This window comes from Falco biarmicus, chromosome 12, assembly GCF_023638135.1.
Source record: "Falco biarmicus isolate bFalBia1 chromosome 12, bFalBia1.pri, whole genome shotgun sequence".
Taxonomy (NCBI): Eukaryota; Metazoa; Chordata; class Aves; order Falconiformes; family Falconidae; genus Falco; species Falco biarmicus.
In genome coordinates, this window is record NC_079299.1 from 31,520,994 (window position 1) to 31,542,583 (window position 21,590).

Sequence of the window (21,590 nt, forward strand, 5' to 3'; positions counted from 1 at the left end):
ACTGAGCATTCAGCCAGGCTCCTAAAGGAAGGGCCCCGAATATTTACCTGGACACCTTTCCCGCACCAGGCCTGGCGGCGGCGCACGCTCCGGCTGCTGGGCCTAGGGCCGCCGGACAGGGCCTCACGGGCGCCAAAGCCGCGGTGTCTCCTGAGGCGCCAATGGCGGGAACGAGGCGGCACTGCTGCAGGTGCCCCCTCCCTCAGCCTGGGCCCCCAGACAGTAGTCGGGGGGTGTCCCCCCAGATTGTAGTCGGAGCTGGCTCTAAAGCCATAGCCAGGGGCCGCGACGGAGCTTTTTCTGCCACTTTTTACCTCAGATTTCTCAGCAGGGCCCCGCTGAACACCGCGGAGACACCGCCTTCGCGCGCTCTGCCCCGCCTGACCCTCCTCAGCCGCCGTAAGCCGGCGGGACTCCGCCAGAGGGCGCAGGGACGCGCTCGCGCCGAGGAATCGAAACGAAACCACCGGTACGAAAACCAATCCGCTTCGAGCTTACTGAGCGGAAGCCCGCCCCCCGCCGCTTCCCAGAGCCAATCGGGGGGCAGCATGCCTTAGGGGTTGCCCCTTCCTCCCCACCGGCGCCATGGCCGCCACCACGAGCTGTCGCCGCGTCGCCCTCGGCGGTTTGGCTGTTGGCGGCGGGGGCCGCGGCGCGATGGCGGCGGCTACTGGTGCCGGACGGCTGCGTGCGGCGGCTGCCGGGGCCCGGGCCCTGCCGCACCGTGACGGTGGATGTGGGGGACAGGTGAGGGGCACCCCGCGCTCTGAGGAGCGGCGGGGTGGCGTTAGGCTGCGCCTTGTTACCGGGGCTGCGGAGCGGCTGTCGGCCCGGGGGACTCGGTGAAGAGAGCTGTCCGGGGCGCGCGGGGCAACAAACGTGAGGAGAAGTTGCCGCTGACGTCGCTGCGTGCTGTCCCTCTTTCGCAGCGGGTGAACAGCAGGTGTCTGGGAGGGAGAATGTTCTGCAGCTGTGGCGGGAAAAGGTGTTTTGCGGGCGTACAAGCGGCTCCCCGGTTTTTGTGAGGGCACAGCAGGTGTGCGCTTGCTTTTTCTGTTGGCAAGACTAAAACCCAGCTTGAACAAGTGGTGGATTCATTTTCCAGTGTGCGCGGAGTGTTTTGTCTCTGTGTTACTTCAGGTGACATCCAGTGTGGCTGCAAGTCTTCATTCGAGGTGGAAAAGGCAGGACATTTGAGGCAAAAGCACATTAAAGTTAAGGGTATTTGGTGGCTTTTGGTCAAAGCCTTTCAATTCCCATATGCCATGAGGGGTTTTTTGTCTAATACGAGGTGTAGTTTACATTCTGTACAGTTGATGCTGTCGATGAATGCAGACGTTACTGGAAAATTTACTTGACTTCAGCATGAGTAATAGATTATTTCTTTCTGATAGAAAGATGGAACTGTCTTCTGGAAAGCTTGCGAGGTTTGCTGACGGATCTGCCGTTGTTCAGGTGAAAAAAAATTATTTGCACAACTTGAAAATTTCTGTATCTGCACTCATTGTTGCGACATCAGAGCCTTTTAAAAGAATATAGAGCCTCAGGTGGCAATTTAATCCCTAATGAATGTATAGCTGTGTTTTGTAGGAAAAAAAGTTTTATTTAAAAGAAAAAATGTAATGGTGTGAAGCATAGATTTATGTGGTGGTTTCCTTCAAAGAATATTCCAGAGTTCTAGTTTCTGCATAAGTTTAAGACTTAAGACAATATTTTGTTTGCAGGTAACTTCAATTTTTTTTTTTTTGTCTTAATCCAGCTAGGTGACACAGCAGTAATGGTCACAGCAGTCAGTAAAACTAAGCCTTCTGCATCTCAGTTTATGCCATTAGTGGTAAGTGCTAATGACAGAATTAGTTTTGTCATAATCGGGGGTAGCCTTAGCTGTAGTAATCGTTAAATGGTAGAGTTCAAGATGCTGGGTGGATATAGCAGACCACAGACCCTGAACTTCAGAACAGCAGTATATGATAAGATGACGAGACCTGTGGATGAGGCGTTAGCACTGGATGTTATCTACCTTGACTTCAGCAAGGCTTTCCACAAAAGCTGTGTGAACGTTGTCCACCACAGCATCCACATTCAGGCAGTGTATTTTAGATGTGGGGAAAACTGGTTGGGTTATGAGTCTCAAAAGGCTGTGATTATTAAGCTTTAACTTCAAGCTGAATGACAGTGAGCTCTTCAGGGGTCTATCCTGGAACACAGCCTGTTTCATACTTGTAGCAGTGACCTGGAATTCCTGCTCATCCAGTTTGCAGATGACACCACACTGCAGGGGTGCAGATGGCCTACTCAGAAGCAGGGCTGCTGTCTGGAGGGACCAGGGGCAGGAGGAATGGGCTGACAGGAATGTTATGAAATTCTGTAAGGCCGAACAAAGCCCTGAACTTGGGGTGCATTAGTGCCCTGCAATAGTTCAGGCTGGGGCTGACTGATGGGGCAGTCCATATATGCCACAGAACGGAGGGGCCATTTGGGCATCAAGACAGCCTTGAATAATGTCATCTGAATTCAGACTTGACCCTGCTCTGAGCAGGGGATTGGATTATAGACTTTGGAGGTGTCCCTTCTAGCCTGAATGATTCTGTGGCTCTAAAATTAAGTAAACTGTTGTGTTAAGGAATCATTGTTTTGTTTTTAAAAGGTTGACTACCGTCAGAAAGCTGCTGCAGCAGGAAGAATTCCTACAAACTATTTAAGAAGAGAACTTGGTTCCACTGATAAAGAAATTCTTACAAGCAGAGTAATAGGTAGACTGAAATATTCTATTTACAATGTCTTTTAAATATGTTGTAATATCCTCATGAATGTTTGAAAATATGGTAATTTATAACTGCGGTTTGCAGAGTTGATTGTTTTCTTTTGACATTACCGCAGAAACAGACTTGTAGTTTCTTGCTTATTGGTACTGATTTTTAAAATGATACATCAACTGGGGCTGTGTGCCTATTCCTTTATATATAAGCCTGGATTCCAAGAAATCTTGTCACCTCTGTTCATATCAAGCTCTCATGCTAACTGCAGAGATGTTACCTCTGCAGTTGGACGTTTCTCTGAACAAGTGGAGGAGACAACCAAACTAAACTGAAATACAGAGAGGCAGACTTACTGATTGATAGATACTCACTCTCTCCCTCTTGGTCCTGCTTGAAAAGTGATCTCCATTTATGAATAAGATAATGCCTTGAAAGTCAACATTTATACAAAACTGATGTCAGATACATCAGCATCTGAAGACTGTGATGAAAAGAATTAGGAGAGGGAATAGCCTATAAGGCCTAGGCTGTTACGCAGTCCTGTGCACTTTGGACTGAAATAAGTAGGAAATCTGCATTGTGGACATAATGCAATATTGAGAACATGTATGCTTTTGTTGCTTTAATTTTTTGGAGGACTGTGTCTTTTCATTGAAGATATTTTTGGTCAAATACTATTTAATAGATTATTTGAATCCTAAAGCACAGAAGACTTCTTCAGTGTTTTTACCTTGTGTTACCTGACAGTGGGTATGCTCACTCAAATAACTCTTACTTCACTCTGAGTGCTATTGACATTTTAGAATTGATTGTCATGCTAAATTTACTTCTGAGTCCTCTGCCTTTTTTGTTTGTTTGGGTCTTCCATGTAAACCATTTTATGGTTTTTGTGGGGTTATTACACAAGACAAACTGAATGCTAACTACTGGAAGCTGAATACTTCTTAGACTTTGAATATTTTTTTTCCAGATCGGTCAATCAGACCACTCTTCCCAGTGGGCTACTTTTACGATACACAGGTAGGTCATGCTTGCTGTCCCTAACTATAGCTACCTTCAGAATGGAAAACTTGGGTATATCAATTGAAAATTTCATGTGATGTAGGCACTGTTTTAAGATAAACAATTTTCATTATCTTCCAGGAGGGGTTTAAACTTTGAAAAACAGTCTAATATTCTAATGCTGCTTTGTAGTTTGTCATCTCCTTGCCTTAAATTACTTTTCTTCCATGCTAGTTTCCAAATTCTATTGTAGAGGTACAGGAACAAAATTCAGATATCCTCTGTACAATAGAGGAAAGAAAGGCTAATAGTATATGTTATATATGATATGATACTCTACACTCTGTGAGCTTTCTAGTTTAAATACCTGAACAAATTTTCATTTGCAGTATAGACATGTACAAATACATAGAATGTTTTGTTATGTTGTCCTTACGTTTGTAGTGACAGCTAATAAAAATGTATACATCAAAATTATTCATTGTCTTTTATCTTATGCCAGATCCTTTGTAATCTTTTAGCAGTAGATGGTGTCAATGACCCTGATGTACTGGCAATTAATGGAGGTAAGATGACCGATAAAAACTACTGCTTATGTGTGATTTAATGCGATCCATTTTTTTTCTAACACAGATTTTTATCTCCTCATTCTAGCTTCTGCAGCACTTGCATTATCTGATATCCCATGGAATGGTCCTATTGGTAAGTAAATATTTTCAAGTGACGGATGATTTGAGTAATGGAAGACTTAGACCACAGTTCATGCTTTTTTAACAAGAGCCTGAATCTAAAATCCACTGTCTTTTTTTTCAAGTACTGAATGGAATTTTACAATCGATAGGATTGTTGCACTTCAAAGCATTATTTTTTCCTGGACTAAATATACTTTGGAAGGATTTATAATCCAGAAGTAGTATGGTGTAGAGACCAGTAACTTAATTTTTTCTTTAGAGAAACTTGGGTCTTGAAAAGCGTTGTTCAGAAAATAGCCAGATAAGAATACTTTTTCTCCAGGAACTCAGGAAGAGCTTTATTCCATTGTGACTATTTTGGGGAAAGAGAAGCCAAGATCTAGCCCAGAACAAATACTCAGCTGTATTTTTCCTTTCACCTGCCTTTTTTTCTAGAAAATATGTGCTCAAATGACTAAAAAACCCCAACCAGTAGACTTACAGCCTTGTGTATAATGCTACGTAGCTTTATATACCCTGCCCTGTAACACTACCCAAAAGAAATTCAAGAAGAGCTAATTTTGCGTTACAGATTTTTCCTTAATATATAGCTAATGTGCTAATATTTTTAAAAATCCATAGCTTTAATTACTGGTTTTACGTGTATAATTTTCAAAGTAAAATGATACTTTAAAGAACTTCTTATTATAATAATTCTCTGGAGTTTCTTTGTAGGTGCAGTAAGGGTAGGACTGGTTGATGGAGAAACTGTCATCAATCCAACTCGAAAACAGATGTCTTCTAGTACTTTAAATTTAGTTGTTGCTGGAGCTCAGCAAAATCAAGTTGGTAAGTAGGTTAATAGTATCTGTTGAGTGTTTGAAAATCAACTGGGTGCCTCTGCAGATATTTTCCTAATCTTTGAAACTTGTATTTTCACACAGGAATAAACAACAATGCGTTAGGTAACTTTTGTTAGGTAAATTTAGTTATATGTATGCAGTTTAATATTATTCTGTATTTCCTCAGCTGAATTAGATTGCTATTGAACAATAAAATAGTAATTTACTTAATTTTTAACTTTTCTTTGATAGTTATGTTGGAAGCAACTGCCGAGAATATATTGCAACAAGACTTCTGTCATGCCATCAAAGTAGGGGTGAAGCATACCCAGCAGATAATCCAGGGAATTCAACAACTAGTGAAAGAACGGGGTGTTGTCAAGAGAACTGTTCAGAAGTTATTTCTTGCTCCTGAAGAGATTGTGGAATGTGCAAATAAGTAAGTTCAGATCAAATAATGTTGATCTAAATTCTGTTAAATGACTCAAAATGCTTATTTAACAATTATTTTAATTTGATGAGCTCTAGGCAGGTAGTTTGGGGGTTTTGTTTAACAAAAGAGCATGTTTTGAATGGTCAGATTCAAAATGCATTAGTTGCTGCATTTTCCGTAGAAACTTAGGAATATGGCCTTCAACTCTCCTGTTTTATACTTGGTAAGAAAAACAGGGCAAAACAAATACTGTGAGAAACCCAGTGAAGACAGTGTAATTTAATATGCCATTCTCGTGGCGTGGTGACAAGAGGAGTCAGGATGTTAGCGTGTATGAGCCTTGCTGTGGAAGTGATAACTCGTTTCAGAGAGGTGGCAGGAGAACAGGCAGGCAGGACAGACAGCTGGAGCTAGTAGTGTTTATAAAATGTCAGTCTGGTGCTTTCATACTGCTGATGAAAACAAACATTTAGTCCTCAAAATAAACAAGCAGGTTTTAAGCTCTGTTTTAAAAAATGCTTTCTTTTCTTCCAAAAGACTTGCTTCTAACAAGATCTATGCGGTGTTCACAGATTCTAGCCATGATAAAGTAAGTAATCACTTCAAACATGATATAATTATTTTTTAATTAATATAATCATGAAACTGTAGTAAGATTTAGTTCTTTCTCCTATTGTTAATGAAAACTCTTCTCCTTCTCGGCATATATTTGCAATCGTAATAATAAATTACTCTGTAAATTCTTACCTACCAGAATATTTGTTTCCAGTACATTGAGATGGAGACTCCTCTTCCAAGGAGTCACATGGAAAAGAATGAGGGGCAACAGCCACTAATTACTCCTGGGGAGATTCCGTTTGGACACAAGAGGAAAATTCTTCACAGTGAGACAATCAACCATTGGAATCATCTCCCCAGGGAAGCAGTGGATTCCCCAGCATTGGGCATCTTTAAGATTCAGCTGGACAGGATGCTGGGCCATCTTTAGACAGTGCTTTTGTCAGAAGGGTTTCGACTAGATAACCCTCGAGGTCCCTTCCACTCTGGTATTCTATGATAATGGATCTTTGAATTTGTGTGACAATCCTGTTGCTTATTGCTTGAGTTTTACAGAATTTTAAAACAAAGAGAAACCTGACAATCCAAACCTCTTTTGTTACTCTGCCCTGGAGACTAACTAGTTGCAAATCCTGTGTTCTAGATTTCTAGAGATGAAGCAATTAACAAAATACGGCTTGAAACAGAAGAACAGTTGAAAGGTATTTCTGTTTTCTTAATATGTAGAGAATGCTTGAATGGAGCAGCACTACTTAGTGTGCTCTTTGTTGGTCAAGCTATTTTAGTAAAAGTTCTACAAAATCAATTTTCCAACTTCAGATGCATTATTATTTTATTTTTTTATACCCAGAAAAATTTCCAGAGGCTGAGCCTTTTGAAATCATGGAATCTTTCAATGTGGTTTCAAAGGATATTTTTAGAAATCTTGCTCTGAATGAATATAGAAGGTAAATATATCAAACTCCTACTGAATAATATTTCTGTCAACTTCTAATCCAACGCTGTAGTTCCATTGATCTCATAATTTCTGCTTGTAACTTTAGGTGTGATGGGAGAGATTTGACTTCGCTCAGAGATATTAAATGTGAAGTGAACATGTTTAAAATGCTTCATGGATCAGCCTTATTTCAGAGAGGTCAAACACAGGTAGTGTCTATAAACATTAGAAATTATAAATTAATTTATTAAAAGCTGGAAGTTTTGTATATTTCATTTAAATGTATAGTTTCATTTTTCTTCACATTCAAATAGTAATAACTAGAAAACAGCTTAGATTTAATCTAAATACATCAAAGTCTGTTAAGACAATAGATAAAGCTTGGCTCCTTGCTATGTTAACAGCACAGATATTAGGATAAAATTCTAAGTGTATGTGCCCGGGAAGAGTCTGGTAAATATTACTGCATCATCAGACCTTCTGAAGAATGTCTGGTAACCAAAGCTAGAAGCCGTAAGGCTTCCCCTTGTTCAGTTCAGGTTGGCACATTTGGGGCATTTTTGGTTGGTTGGGTTTTGTCTTGGGGGCAGGTTGTTTGAGAAGAAAGCTTTACAATTCAGGATGGCTTAAAGTAAAATTGCTTGTTAATAAAGTCATCCTTCTATGTAGACTTTTATGTTAAAGATATGTGTTGAAAGAAAAGCATTTCATGTAAAATACAGTCCTCTTCATTTTTAGAAAAATGGGTGACTCATTTAATGGGTATGTAGAGCAATGCTAAATTATGCGTGTCTTGAGAAGTCTTTTTAAAAGAAACTTAATATGTAACCTGGAATAAATAGGGAAATTGTACCCCCAAAAAAATCACATTAATGAGAATTTTTTCTCTTCTTTGCTACAAGTGTCAGGTGTGTTGGGTGGATTGAATTAAGACTTTATGCAAGATTTGGTCTCCTGTATTTTCACAGCTGATTTTCCTAGAAGACTGTCAGCTATTGATCTGACTTATTACAGGGTACATGGGTTGTTGCAAAGAGTGATTTACTCCTCAGTGTTGTTCCCTCTTAACCACTGAAAATAATACAAGCTGCAGGTTCATGTGATAAACAGGCTTGTTCTTTTGCACAACATTGTGGCTGCATCTAGCCCTGGCTCTTAAATGAAGCAGTTTGGTTTCTTGATGAACACGCTGTTCTATGCTTCTAACAGGTTAAGAAGCATTAGATGAGTATTTTTGAATGTGATCACTTGTAAGACCATATAATCTTTACAGATTATGAATAAGTTTGTGCAATGAAGGGAAAAAAAAGAGTTTGCAGGAGTGATAGGTGATGGCATAATATTTGTTGCTGAAGTTGTTCTTTTAGATTCTTCATAAGCAGTAAATTGTGAAAGGTGGAAGTGTTTAACAGCAGTTTATTTACCCTCTTTATTTTAGGTTCTCTGTACAGTTACGTTTGACTCTATAGAATCAAGCGTAAAATCAGATCTTATCTCAACAGCAGTGAGGTATGTATATCTTTTTTGGTGTTTTCTCAGTAGTAATAAAAGAGGATGAGAGCACTTGGGCACATCTGATAAAAGTTCCTTGAACTTTGACATTCATTAGGACTGGAAAAATGTGTAAAGTTAGACTTTGAAGTGGTCTGTTTTCAAGAGACCTTGGCAATTGTTTTTTTGTTAATGTGACGTTAATTCCGTAGACATACATTTGAATTTGGAGAGTATTACAAGTAATGTCCAGTTTGGTTTTGAGAGGAAAAAAAAAAAGCGAATTACTCTTGTATCTGTAAAACCATTAAGTCTCTTTAAATAAAACAATTGATGAAAGTTGGCTCTCTCTGTTCCATGTATTTATCAGCATACTTGGAACTTGATAGTTATTCTGCTCCTTTAATCTATTTCTCACAAGTTTAATGTTTGATGATTAATACATGAGTTTTTTTCTTTGTAGACTATGCTTTCTATTTGTTTACTATGTAGAAAAACCTTAGGAAGAATGTGGGTGATGAGTAATTCTATTGGTTTGTTGTTTTGGCTGGGTATATTTTTAAGCATAACTGAATATAATCTTCTGTATTACCTATTGTATGTAAGGGTTGCTCTTTTGTGATATGGTCTTGTTTTTAATTAATAGTGGAATAAAAGATAAAAACTTCATGCTGCATTATGAGGTGAGTTTTGCTGTGTCAGTTTTCTGCATCCTTCACAGAAGGACTTAATGTTTTGCTTTTAAAGGTGAAATTGATCACTTCCCAGGATAAAACATTTTAGCTAATACACAGATAATTCGTAATTGTATAATTCGTATGTGAATTTATACTGCAGTTTATCAACAACAGTGCTGTTTTCTTAAGAAAGCACAAGACAATTTGTAAATTGCCATTTTGTACAGCCTTTTTAATATCTTAACATTAGGTTAGCCCCTTAAGAATGGGTAATTACTGAAAGCAGCATTAACCTGCTCTATTATGTTTACTAAACTCTATTAATATGTTTAACTGACACGATACACCAGTAGTAAATAAGTGCTTTTACATCTTGGGTCTCTCTCAGCCTTTGAAACTTGCCCGCAGTATTTCATATACTGGCAACAGGCATATCTTGTTCCATTATCTGTATGACAGAAACAAGATTTCTGATACATTGTTTGACAAGTTTAATTGGAGTAAGCTTGTTCATTGTTTCTCAACTACCTTGCAACTGCTTTATTCTCTTTTGTTCTGTGGAAGTAGAAATAAACACTACCTAAACTGGTCCTGGTTTGCAAACTAACTGATGCTAGTCATGTGGTGGTTTGATTTTTATTTATTTATTTGCTTATTTTATTATTATTTGGGTTTTACCTTGACATGCACCAAAGCTTCACATTTTTTTTCCTAAGTGTATGTTTTCAAATGGAAAAAAACCCACACACTAGTGAATTTTCTGTGTACGCTTTTTTTTTTTACTTCATAGTTTCCACCTTATGCAACTAATGAGATTGGCAAAGTTACTGGTATGAACAGAAGAGAACTTGGACATGGTAAGTTCAGGCTAGAGAAGTCCTATGCTGTAAGTTTTAATATTTTATCTGATTATTTTTATTTATGGATTACTTGGTGTTGTGCTTGTTGGGTTTTTTTGAACAGGTGCACTGGCAGAAAGAGCTTTGAAACCAATTATTCCCCAGGATTTCCCATTCACAATACGAGTTACATCTGAAGTCTTAGAGTCAAATGGTATGATGATTTTTCTTATTTTGAACCTAGTGCTAGAGACTAAATTTGGTTCTTAAAAAAAGCTAGAGTTTGAAAAACTTGAGTTGTAGATATTTTAGGTAATAGATTTCATTTTTAATGTTCTTAATCTTGATAACTCTATTACCTGAAGTACTTAAAATAAAAATACATAGTCATGAACAATGGACCTTTCTTTCAGTTTCTATAACAGTACATAATCAGTATGAGATGTAAACATTTTGAATTTATTTTGAGTTTAATAAAATGGTGTTTGGGGGCATTTTTATGCTACAGAGTAAGGAAAATAAATTGGCATGTATTAAGACCTATTCTTCAGTGTTTAATCACAGCTGGTACCCTCACTGACTTAGAGGTAGCTTCTCCTGGCTGTCTGTATTTGTTCTTTCCCATCTGCCCAGTTTGGGAGAGAGCTATCCATTTCACCTTTCTGCAGATTTCCCTGTGTGGCAAGAAGCTCCCTGAGGTCCGTCTCCTATTTCCTAGCACTGTAGTGAGATCAGGTAGCTGGGAGAAGGTGTTAGTGGAGAAGGGGATGGAGTCCTATTTGTGAGCTTCCTGTGAAGCCCACAGATTTCTTGTCTAGAATATCTGATATTAAACATAATGCTTGTTAAGCTTTTTTTGTATCAGTGTTATGAAAGATTCGAACTATATTACCCATTTCGTGTTAAAAATGCTTCTGCTAAAGAAAATTTCTTAATTGCAGTTATTTATTGTAGTATCTATGTTGCTGCACAGTATTTTCTAGCTAGCAGCAAGTTCAATTTCAGACCGTCACTAAAGAATATCACTTGCAAATTTTGTTTCAGGTACTTTTGACAAATGTTTAATACTTCTTTTTCCCTGTATTCTAACTCTGTAGGGTCCTCTTCAATGGCTTCTGCGTGTGGTGGAAGTTTGGCATTAATGGATGCAGGTACAAAATATGATGCTTATGAGAATAAACTACATATGATAATGTGTTACAGGATTTGAAAATGACCAGAGTTTTTAAAAATGTGGTTTTATTTACCACTATTAGGAGTTCCAGTATCAAGTGCAGTGGCAGGTGTAGCAATAGGTCTCATTACCAAATGCAGTCTGGAAAAAGGAGATATTGAGGACTATCGTTTGCTGACAGACATTCTGGTGAGTGTTTCTAGCATCATTGTTGTTGCTGCTTAATTCTGTAAAATATTCTCTACGGCCTTCTTTTCTAATGTTTTTACCCAGTTAATTCTGGAACATACGCTACTGAAAATATTGAGTAGTTTTATCTTTTCTGTTTTGTCTCCCAAATTCCTCCCTTATTTCAAAAAATCTCTATGAAATGTCCAGTCTAGTTTCTTCTCCTTTTTTTTTTTTTCAGTTATTTTTTTAAGCTCTCATAAGGTCTCTCTTTCCAATGAATTTTGTCTTTTCTCTTGGGGGGAAAAAGACATAAGTCTTGAATACTTTAATTTACTGAAAAATACACTATATTGTGTGGAGAATAAGCACTGGGCAAAGTTCCTCGTGGGCAGGGAGGGTGGCGATGCACATAGCCACGCTGCTGCTGCTTCTTCCTGTGGCAGCCACTGATTGTACAAGATCAACTGTAGATCTGTTGTTCAGAAACTAGTCCACAAAAGCTCTTAATTTCTAAAGAGAGATAGGAACAGTGTTAATCCTGAACAGCAAAATAAGGCTGAAGGAAAACATGTGGGTCTCAGAAGTAAATCCAAGTCTGCAGAACTACTTTGAGGGTTATTGAAACCTAGAATGTACTTTTAGTATAATAGGGACTTGGTGCTGGGATAAAGTTACTCCAACTTGCTTTCTTTCTGTCTATGCTGGTAGGGAATTGAAGATTACTATGGTGATATGGATTTTAAGATGGCGGGTACTAATAAAGGAATAACTGCCTTGCAGGTATTGTAACGCTAAATCTTCCTAAAGTGAAACTCTGAGAATGTATCTGAAAAAGCTTTCCTTGTGTATTAATGTCACTTAACTCTTCTCATATTAGGTTGATTTAAAACTGCCAGGAATACCAATAAAAATTGTAATGGAAGCAATTCAGCAAGCTACAGGTAGGTCCGTGTTTGTATTTGTACCCGTTTTATCATATTAAAAGATGAATTGTATTAAATTCTAAGTTCTATGAAACTAAATAATATATTACTAATTTTTTGTTCTCATTGTGGAAAAAAGCTGCTACCTTTGAAAAACTGGTCTGGTTTGGGTGTTGGCTGTTTCACATCAATATAGGAGTTTCATACAAAATAAATAGCTTTTTGTGTCAGAGGAGAGCATTCAATCTCCCAAAAGCCGGGCCCTTCCCACCACACTTAGATTTCATATTATTGTATGTAATGTCAGTGAAAGTGTCTGCTGTTCCTAGAGGTTACGTTTTATTAAAACAAAATAAAAAGTGTGATACTAATGTTCACCAGTTGAGCGCCATGGGTAACTTGTTTTGAAAAACTGCAATAAAATTAGTGGCATAGCAAAGGTGGAGCAGGGGGGAACTTGTACAAAAGAGCAACATCAGGGATGAGGAATGTATTATGAAATATTTACATTTATCTTGGATTTGACTGATAACAAGTACAATATTATTAAGCCACATCAGTTTATAATTTTTTTTCGTATTTTATTCAAATCATACATGGGAAGTTGGGGAAAAAAGGTATGCTCTTTGCTGTGCAGTAAATCAGTAGAAAGGGTTGTTAAAAATAAGCTCCAAACTAACTTTAAATAACTTCAGACCAATTTTTAAATGTCTCTTGAGCAGTGAGTTCTTAGAACTTAAGTTCTAAGTCTGTGTCATCTGAGGGAGTTCATGGTTAAGATCTAGCAGCTTGATATCCTATGAGTAACTGGTAGTAAAGGCTGAAGTGCAGCTTTGAGCACTGAAACTCTCGATTGCTTTTAACTGGTGAAAGCTGGGAGAGGGAGGAGCCATCTGTTGTTAGTGAAACATATGAAGGGTTTCCCTAACACCCAAGTGGATTAGCACTTGCATAAAAACATCCTATTACGTGACACTTTTTAAATCCAACAGAATAATCTTAAAAAAAAGCAGAATATTTCTCATTTACCATAAATTCAGCTATGTTTACTATTGAAATTTACTACCTGTATTGATGTGTACAGCTAAAATATTCTTGAGCCATGTGAAAAAATGAAGCTACAAGCTTCAATAAGGATTTAACTAGTTAGAAGAGAAAATTTTCAACTTGCTTGTAATAGCAACATTTCAGTAAGAAAACGCTTATTAAAATGTGAAAACTAGTAATTTCTATTCAATGGTGTATCACTTCAAGCAGCTCAGCTGAAGTTCCAGGCCAGTGTGTCATAACTTAACTATCAAAGCTACACTTGGTTGCTCTTACCGGCACTCTGATTTATTTAAATACCTTGAAACTGTATGTGATGTTCTAGGCTGCATAAAATCAATAAATGTGCTGAAAGCACAAGTTTTGTATACAAAACAAATGTATACATACAGAGCAGAATGTTGTACTGCAACAACCATGTGCTATCTGACATGTATTAAGTTACTGCGATAAACTCTCAAGTTAGGCAGGAGGCAGATTTTATGAATATCTGTTCATAAAACATCTATTTCATAACTAAAACGGCATAAATTTATTTTAATCTTATATGAAACTTTTTTTTTCCTTCCTTCCCCCCCCCAGCTGCGAAGAGGGAGATTTTACAAATTATGAACCAAACGCTGGCAAAACCCAGACCTAACAGAAAAGAAAGTGGACCAGTTGTAGGTAATGTTAGTTGTATATTGATGTGAATTCATATATTTTTATAATTACCTTTTTAACATCAAGGTGCTGCTTAAAACAGCTTTTTTTAGTGAATGTTTGTTATATGTTTCTGCCCCTGCCCCATGAAGTTATTTTTCCTTTAGGTATTTTGAGGTGAATTTTGGGGTTTTTTATTGTCATGTGGGGCAGCACTGTACTAACTCTAAACCAGAAAACAGAATTAAACTGAAGTTATGTGACACTCACAAAATCTGAATGGATACAGATATCAATATTTTTATGGCTTAAGGTAATTTACACTCATCAAAGTACTTGTATTCTATGTTTTCATTTATTTCAATTCTTAAGTGTAATTACATCAATGTTCAGCAAATAATGAAGTAGCTATAGAAGATTAAAACCTAAATGAATTACTTATTTTATGTGATACCTTTCAAGATTATCTTATTTAGCATTTCAAAGTAGTTTTAAATGTTCTTTCAGAAACTATCCATGTTCCATTATCAAAAAGATTAAGATTCATTGGTCCTGGGGCCTATAATTTGAAAAAACTTCAAGCACAGACTGGTAAGACATTCTTGCTTCCTGTGATAATTTATCTTAGTGTGTTATTAGCTGCTTTTCTCTATGTGAATACTACTAGTGTGGAGTTTTAACTAGTTTTTGTAGATTTTGGTAGCACAGGTATTATTAGCACAGCTATTGTTGAATCTTAATGCTATCTTTATGCCCTTTCAAAACTGGAATTAGCCAAAAACTTCCAAAATTGTTCTGTAGACCACCTCCATAAAACTGGCGTTTGTGCTTCAGCAGCAACAACCCAATAAGTAGACAGGAAGAGCTATTAAGAGAAAAGGGTATTCTTAATTTGAGCTTCATGCTGCAGACTGCAAAACAGTATTTGCCTTTGTTTTCAGACTTGCATGTTTAGCAGTTGCAGTGCTCAGTACAAACTGAGTCTGCAGTATCTTGGTAGGAGATGCACGTGTTCAGAAGAGCTAGGTGAAGCTCACTTCAGCTACGCTTGGTTGTGTAGATTCTCTCTGTAAAAGTGCTTGCAATTTGTTTTACAGCAGGAATTACCAGAATTTTGGTAAACATGTGATGGTGTTTTTCAGGGCTTACAGAAGAGGCCATTAAAGGTTCATCTAGGCCCAGACAGTGTTGATTGAAAGATGTGAGGTCTAGCAAGTCTAATCATGAATATGCCGAAGTGTAGACCAAATCTGTGCAGCTTCTCTTCCAATGAACTAAAGCCTCTTTTGTTGTGGTTAAGAGAGGGCATTGAGCTCTTCCCTACAGTGTACATCAACTGCTTTCCTGGAATTCCCTGAAGAGCTTGTATACACTAACATGCTGGCTTGTGTTAGACATCCAGCTTGCCTATCATGTTGCAGAAGTGACCTGTACTGGGGCTTAAACTGGTAGTGAGTAGTGTGACAAAAGTTTCCTGACCTTGTTGTATTTCATGGCATAAATTATTTGTTTGCACAGTGGTTTGTCCTGCCTGGCCTATAGCATGAAATGCAAAGTCAATGCCTTTGTTGCCACCATTACGTGAATAGGGCAATTGATTCTTTGGCTGAGGTCAATGCAGCCTGACAGGTTGCTTCAAATTAGGCCTATACCTTGATATTGTGGTTGCCCTCAGAAATGAATAAATGGAATTGGTGAAGTATTAAGTATTTCTGAGAGACTACACTATTAAAACCTTTTGTTCAAACCACTCAAACCAGTGAAATTAGACATTGCCCACCCTTACTGTGTCTCAGAGTGATGAAGGTAATGTTCAACGGATAGCTGTGGTAGCAGATGTGAATTTCTGCTTTGATATTAAGTACATCAGACTTGTTTTATGAGCACTTCTTTGTAAATGTAAATTCTTTTCTTTTATTGCTTAACACAGTAAATCTTTTTCACTTGTTTCCTACTTCTAGAAAGCTAAAAACTAAAAAAGGCTGGTATCTATAGAGTATTAAGTAGATGTTCTGCTTCAACTGCTTTGGTCTTGAAACTCTTAATGCCCTGGTTAGTTTGATTAGTGCTTCTCAGGGGATTGGGATGGAGAAAATGGGGGAAAACAATCATACTTCCCTCTGGTTGCAAGCCTATGCAGTCTAGCCAGAAAACTAATGTAGAGGTATAAAGAATTTTACAATGCAATCTTACTGTGTTCTGGCTTTGGAAGACTTTAATTTCCATCAGCTATTAATGAAAGCTGTAGTTTTATTAAAGATCTGTGAAGTTCATTCATAGAAGCTGAGATTCTTTCATAATACCAAAATTTTTTCAAGATTTTTTTTTTTCCTGCCATAAAAGGATTATTATAATAATATTGTGTTACTGTATGGAACACTAGTTTGTCCAGGTATTTGGCAAGTATACCTGTAATGTGGTTTCTGTTCAGTTGCACATAAAACCGTCCAATGCCTCATCTGATGAAGATAATCTGAAATTATTAGGACTCTGAGATCTTAATGAGTCTGTAGAAAATAATTTTGCTCTTTGCAAGTCTTTACTGAATGTAACTTTTCTGCTTGCTGAAACAGTAGCAGTAAATCCTCTCAAATTCTATTCCTAAGGTGTAACTTTAAGTCAGCTGGATGAAGAGACATATTCTGTGTTTGCCCCCACGCCTAGTGCTATGCATGAAGCAAGAGAATTTATCCACGAAATCTGCAAAGATGATGTAAGCACAGGCTTTTGATGTTAGCTTTTCGGTTTCGTTTTGTGAGTTTACGTCTTACTGTTCACTTTGGTGTGTTTTTTTTTCCCCACCCCCTACAGCAAGAAGTTAACTTGGAATTTGGCGCAGTTTATACAGCTACAATAACTGAAATAAGGTATGAAAACTGCCCTGGAGTTTAAGTAGAATTTAGCTTATTTAATAGCTATATTCCTGGTAACTAAGTGTCATGTAAAATAATTGATTTTTAAGGATGCAAGACTTATGCTGATGCCAGTGTTTCAAAATAAGGCTGTTTATTTTTGCTGCTTGTTTAGTTATTGTAATGTCTCTAAGTTACAAAACCTAAGGTCTTTTTTAATCTTCATGTCTGAGAGAGATGGTAGGAATTTGCTTTTCACTTTTTGATCCAACATTTGTCTTGCAAAAATTACATGCACTTTTTGCATGGTGCTTATTACTGAAACACACTGTCCCGAAGTAAGTAATTTCCATCCACTTCCAACTAAGGAAAAATGAGTGGACATGTTATGGTTGATATAAGATTTTTCCAAAAGGGAGGAGTGAAATCTTGTTTATGAAAAGTTTACTAATGTTTGCTTTGGGGTCAATGTGCAGCATACAGTACCTACAGACTTCTACTAAAGTATTTTGAAATAATCATGCTGTTTTCTGTTGCAGAGATTCTGGAGTAATGGTAAAATTGTATCCAAACATGACTCCAGTGTTACTTCATAATTCACAACTTGATCAAAGAAAGGTAATACATGCTTAAACAGGTATAACTTAGATACTTTGTTTTTAATCAATTCTCAATAAACTTAGTTTGCATTAACTGTAACACACATACTGTTGTTTTGTAGTCAATTTTCATGTTAAAAGCTGTGTTGGATTAGCAGCACCTTTCTGTTTAACCTCTGCTTGCCCTGTACTTAAAGATGCAAACAATCTAACTATATGCCTGCTACAAACCTACTGTTTATGCTTTTATGCATATCACAAAGTTCTTTAGATCTGCAGTACCCTTTTCTATGTAACATTTAGAAACCTGTTTTTCATACAATAGTGTTGAGCCACTATGATTGTCTGAAGTTAGCATGAGGAATCCCTAAAGGAAGGAACTTATATAACTAACTTTATTAAATTAATTACACTGAAATAAACTTTTCTGAAAAATTTTTCTTTGTTCTAGATTAAGCATCCTAGTGCCCTGGGATTAGAAGTTGGACAAGAAATTCAGGTAGCTATTCTTTTTTAACTTAAAGTGCAAACAAACTGTTGCTCATATTTTAGAATTTGTGGGAATTTTTTGTGTTTATGAAGAAAATATTCTGCCATACCAGTTTCCCTTTCTGTGCTAGTTAAAGGTCTGATCATTTCAAATGCGATTTATTTAGTGTCATACTCTTGCTGTCTACACACCACATTAATTTGACAGACCAATATTGGCTAAACAGTGCCTATTGTTTCTGGCTTTTTTAGCATCGTACTGGGGGGTGGGGTGGGGCAGGGGGGGAACAGACAACAAAAAACCCACAAAACACCACCTATTAAGGAAAAATGCTACTCCCAGCTCTTTAAGTTGGTCAGTCTTAAAATGATTTGTTTTCTTAACAGGTTAAATACTTTGGACGTGATCCAACTGATGGTAGAATGAGGCTTTCACGTAAAATTCTACAGTCACCAGCCACAACTGTTCTTAAAACCCTACCTGACAAAAACAGTGTTGTCCTGGGAGGTACTGTTCCACAGTCATCTACTTCATCCCAGTGACAAGTAAGACCATAGGAACAACTTAAGGGGACTCAGTACTGCATTTTCTTTACAACTATTGTAAAGAATTATATCAATATGTTGGTGGTTTTTTATACTGTACAGTTACCCTTCGGCGGTGGGTAAATAGTGCTTGCCAGTTATGTTGCAGCATGTTTTAAGTTAGCAAGTGCTCTTTCACATGCTGTGGTCGTAAAGAGCTTGATATTGTAAAATTGGTTCAAATGACTTGACAGTTTCAAGCATCTTAGACAGTCTGCTTTCTCCAGAACAAATTTATTTGTTAATCTACAACATCTATATAAGCATTCCCTCTTCTCTGTCGTGCCACTATTTTTTTTTAAAGGGGAGGGGGGGAAAAAAAAAAAAAGGCAGGGTAGGAGAAGAAAAAAAAAGAGCTGCTTTTTTTGAAAATTTTGAATCAATTAGTGGAGTCAATTACCCAGAGCTCTTCCCTAGAACTAGTTTCCCAGCATGTGTTTGCCTGTCAATAGACTTATGCCTAATCTTTTCCCAGAATGGTGTATACTTTTTTTTTTTCCTTGGGAAGCTACTAGAACAGGAGGATGTCTGATAGTAAAATCAAGAGCAGTTACACAGTGAAATTGGCAAATGGAAATGCAACTCATCGATGATAACTTAAGGCAATCTGTGACAGTCTTCTAGGAATGATTCACAACACTAGAAGAGATTAAAATTCACTGAATAAATGTATGGTTTCTTAAGAAATGTTTTTGAATGTCATGCCTTGATAACTAGTTGGTTACGGAATATTCTCCATCTCTTTCAGGAAAAAAGCATGGTAGTTCATCAAAATACAAGTGACCTTTGCTAGAATCTGTTGATGTCTTCGCAATAATCTACAGATGGATGGTAGTGAACCATATTTTTAGAATGCTTAAAGGTGATGTGGAACTTGAAAGTCTTTGAATTGATTAAAAACTCTTAAAATAAAACCAGAAACAACCAATGCTCTTGTGTAGCAAGGGTGAGATGAGAATCTAAGAAAGTGGAATGGTATAGACGGAAAAGCAGATTAATTTCAGTGCTTAAGATTCTTCTCACTATCATGTCAAAATAAAAATGTAAAGATGAGAAGCCAGTATTTAACAATTATTTCCTAGAAGGAATTATCCTGTATACTTGCTTGAGTGGCACACTTGGCCAAAGTTTTACGGGCTTTTGAGTGTACAGGATCTTATGTTTTGCTCAACATTTCAGACTTCAGAGATACCACCTTTAACACGTTCAACACTTTTTTTAGATAAATACATTGATAACTGTCATAGGGTTCAGACTTGCTAAAATACCTGAGCAGAAGAGGGACAAAAAAAAGTACCTGGCTGAAACATAGTCATTTACTATCTGGGTTCATTAACACTGAATTTTAAAATATATAGATAAAAATAATTGTTTTGGCATAAACAATTGATGTGATAAATCTTCCCCCTAAGACAGCCTCATTAAGACTGTCAGAATTCCTCTATCGTTTACGTTCCATCAGTGGGTTCACTGGTTTGTTTTAGACTTCAAAACGTTTCCCAGAGGCTCGTGAGAACTACTTGTTTTTCTGCTGTGAGGTACAGACTAAAAATCAAAGAGGTGTCCCTTCTGATGTTCACCAATTTGTATGCAGACCTAATAAGAAAAGTGGCTTCCCACGTGATGGCAAGTGTGCTCTGAACCTCCTGAAAGCAAAAAAACAAAGCGCTGGGGAGAAGAAAAATGTGAATGTATGGTAAAAATTACTCTTTTTAAACTAAGTTAAAATATTAAAGAAGAAAGAAATGATATTAAAGAAGAAAGAAATGACTGGCCTGCTTCTTTCTAGCTGTCTGTCTTTCATCGTGTAAGATCGAAAAAGTTTTCCTTAGCAATGTTTTCTGCTTCTTTGAGGACTATTGTTATTTCTTAGTAAGAATTCTCATGTCCTTGCTTACTATGATTTAATTGACTGTTATCTTGTTCATTATGTATCCTGGACAGCTTAATGAAATTATCTAGGCAAATTATTTAGGCACTTGAAAAGTGCCTAAACACAAGCTGACATGTTTCCATTTCTCCTAACTGTTCTCAGAAACTGACAACCCACCACCACCAATCTAAGTGGTTTTCCAAGGTTTTGTTGTAGAATAATTTCTGTAGGGCTACTTTTTCTAGTAGAACAGATGCAGTAGGACTGGATGCTCTAGTTACAAAATACCATATAAAATACTAACTTTGGAGGTTTGTGGGGGTTTTTTGCTAGCACATTACCAGTAGGATGCTTGCATTAGAATCTGTGAAACTGATGATTTAGGAGCCAAAAGAATCCCATTCTTTCCTGTAAAGGTATTTTCTTGCTTACAGTAACAGAAGTATTAATGCTTTGTGTGATAGGTGGTCTTGATAAATCAACTCTTAAAGTGCGAGGCGGGTTTCTGTTAAATAATAAAGTAGGAAAAAGGTTGTATGTTCTTGTAGCAGAACCTGTATAATCAACCTGACTTTCTGCACTTATAACAAGTTTTAGGCCCTGTGGGAAGGGGTGGGGGAAAAAAAATACACTTGATAGCAGTCTGGGAGGAGCACAAACGAGCTGCTCTTACCTGAGGAGAGCAGCTCAATGGGAGCCAAGAATTGAGTAAATGTGTGGTACACAGAACATCCCTGGAGGGGAAGGCAGGCTGGCTTCAGATGTCCTGAGTTCACCCGAGAGCTGACAGTAGTGGCAGGTTGGACCCTGGCAGGAGGTACTTGACTCTCAGATGATACCAGCTGTGTCAGAGTGCAGCTAGGTTAATAGTGAGTGCTTGAGAGAGCAAGCTCAGCCCTGTTGTAGTAGCTGTTTCTTCACGTTTGAAATAGTGATTTTTGTCTCAACTGCCCTAGATAATTAGCTTCTGTAATGACCCATCTTAAATGCAGCCATTGAAAGGAATTGCTTTCGAAAGTGAAGCTG

The 21,590-nt window shown here is 37.6% G+C and overlaps 1 protein-coding gene across 1 annotated transcript; it reads left to right on the forward strand.

The window, feature by feature from the left end:
- The first annotated feature begins 556 nt into the window (after positions 1-556).
- On the forward strand, positions 557-20,440 carry PNPT1 (polyribonucleotide nucleotidyltransferase 1). The gene is given in 30 exon segments (XM_056357438.1): positions 557-647; positions 649-747; positions 1,395-1,455; positions 1,760-1,834; positions 2,648-2,753; positions 3,730-3,779; positions 4,264-4,327; positions 4,416-4,463; positions 5,168-5,281; positions 5,527-5,713; positions 6,245-6,296; positions 6,909-6,966; positions 7,116-7,212; positions 7,309-7,411; positions 8,641-8,711; positions 9,340-9,376; positions 10,161-10,227; positions 10,334-10,423; positions 11,307-11,360; positions 11,466-11,572; positions 12,263-12,334; positions 12,432-12,495; positions 14,107-14,190; positions 14,674-14,757; positions 16,773-16,879; positions 16,978-17,033; positions 17,558-17,636; positions 18,069-18,116; positions 18,494-18,652; positions 19,440-20,440. Coding segments are annotated over 29 exon segments (2,352 nt in total). The 5' UTR covers positions 557-585; the 3' UTR covers positions 18,650-18,652; positions 19,440-20,440.
- Positions 20,441-21,590: the final 1,150 nt, after the last annotated feature.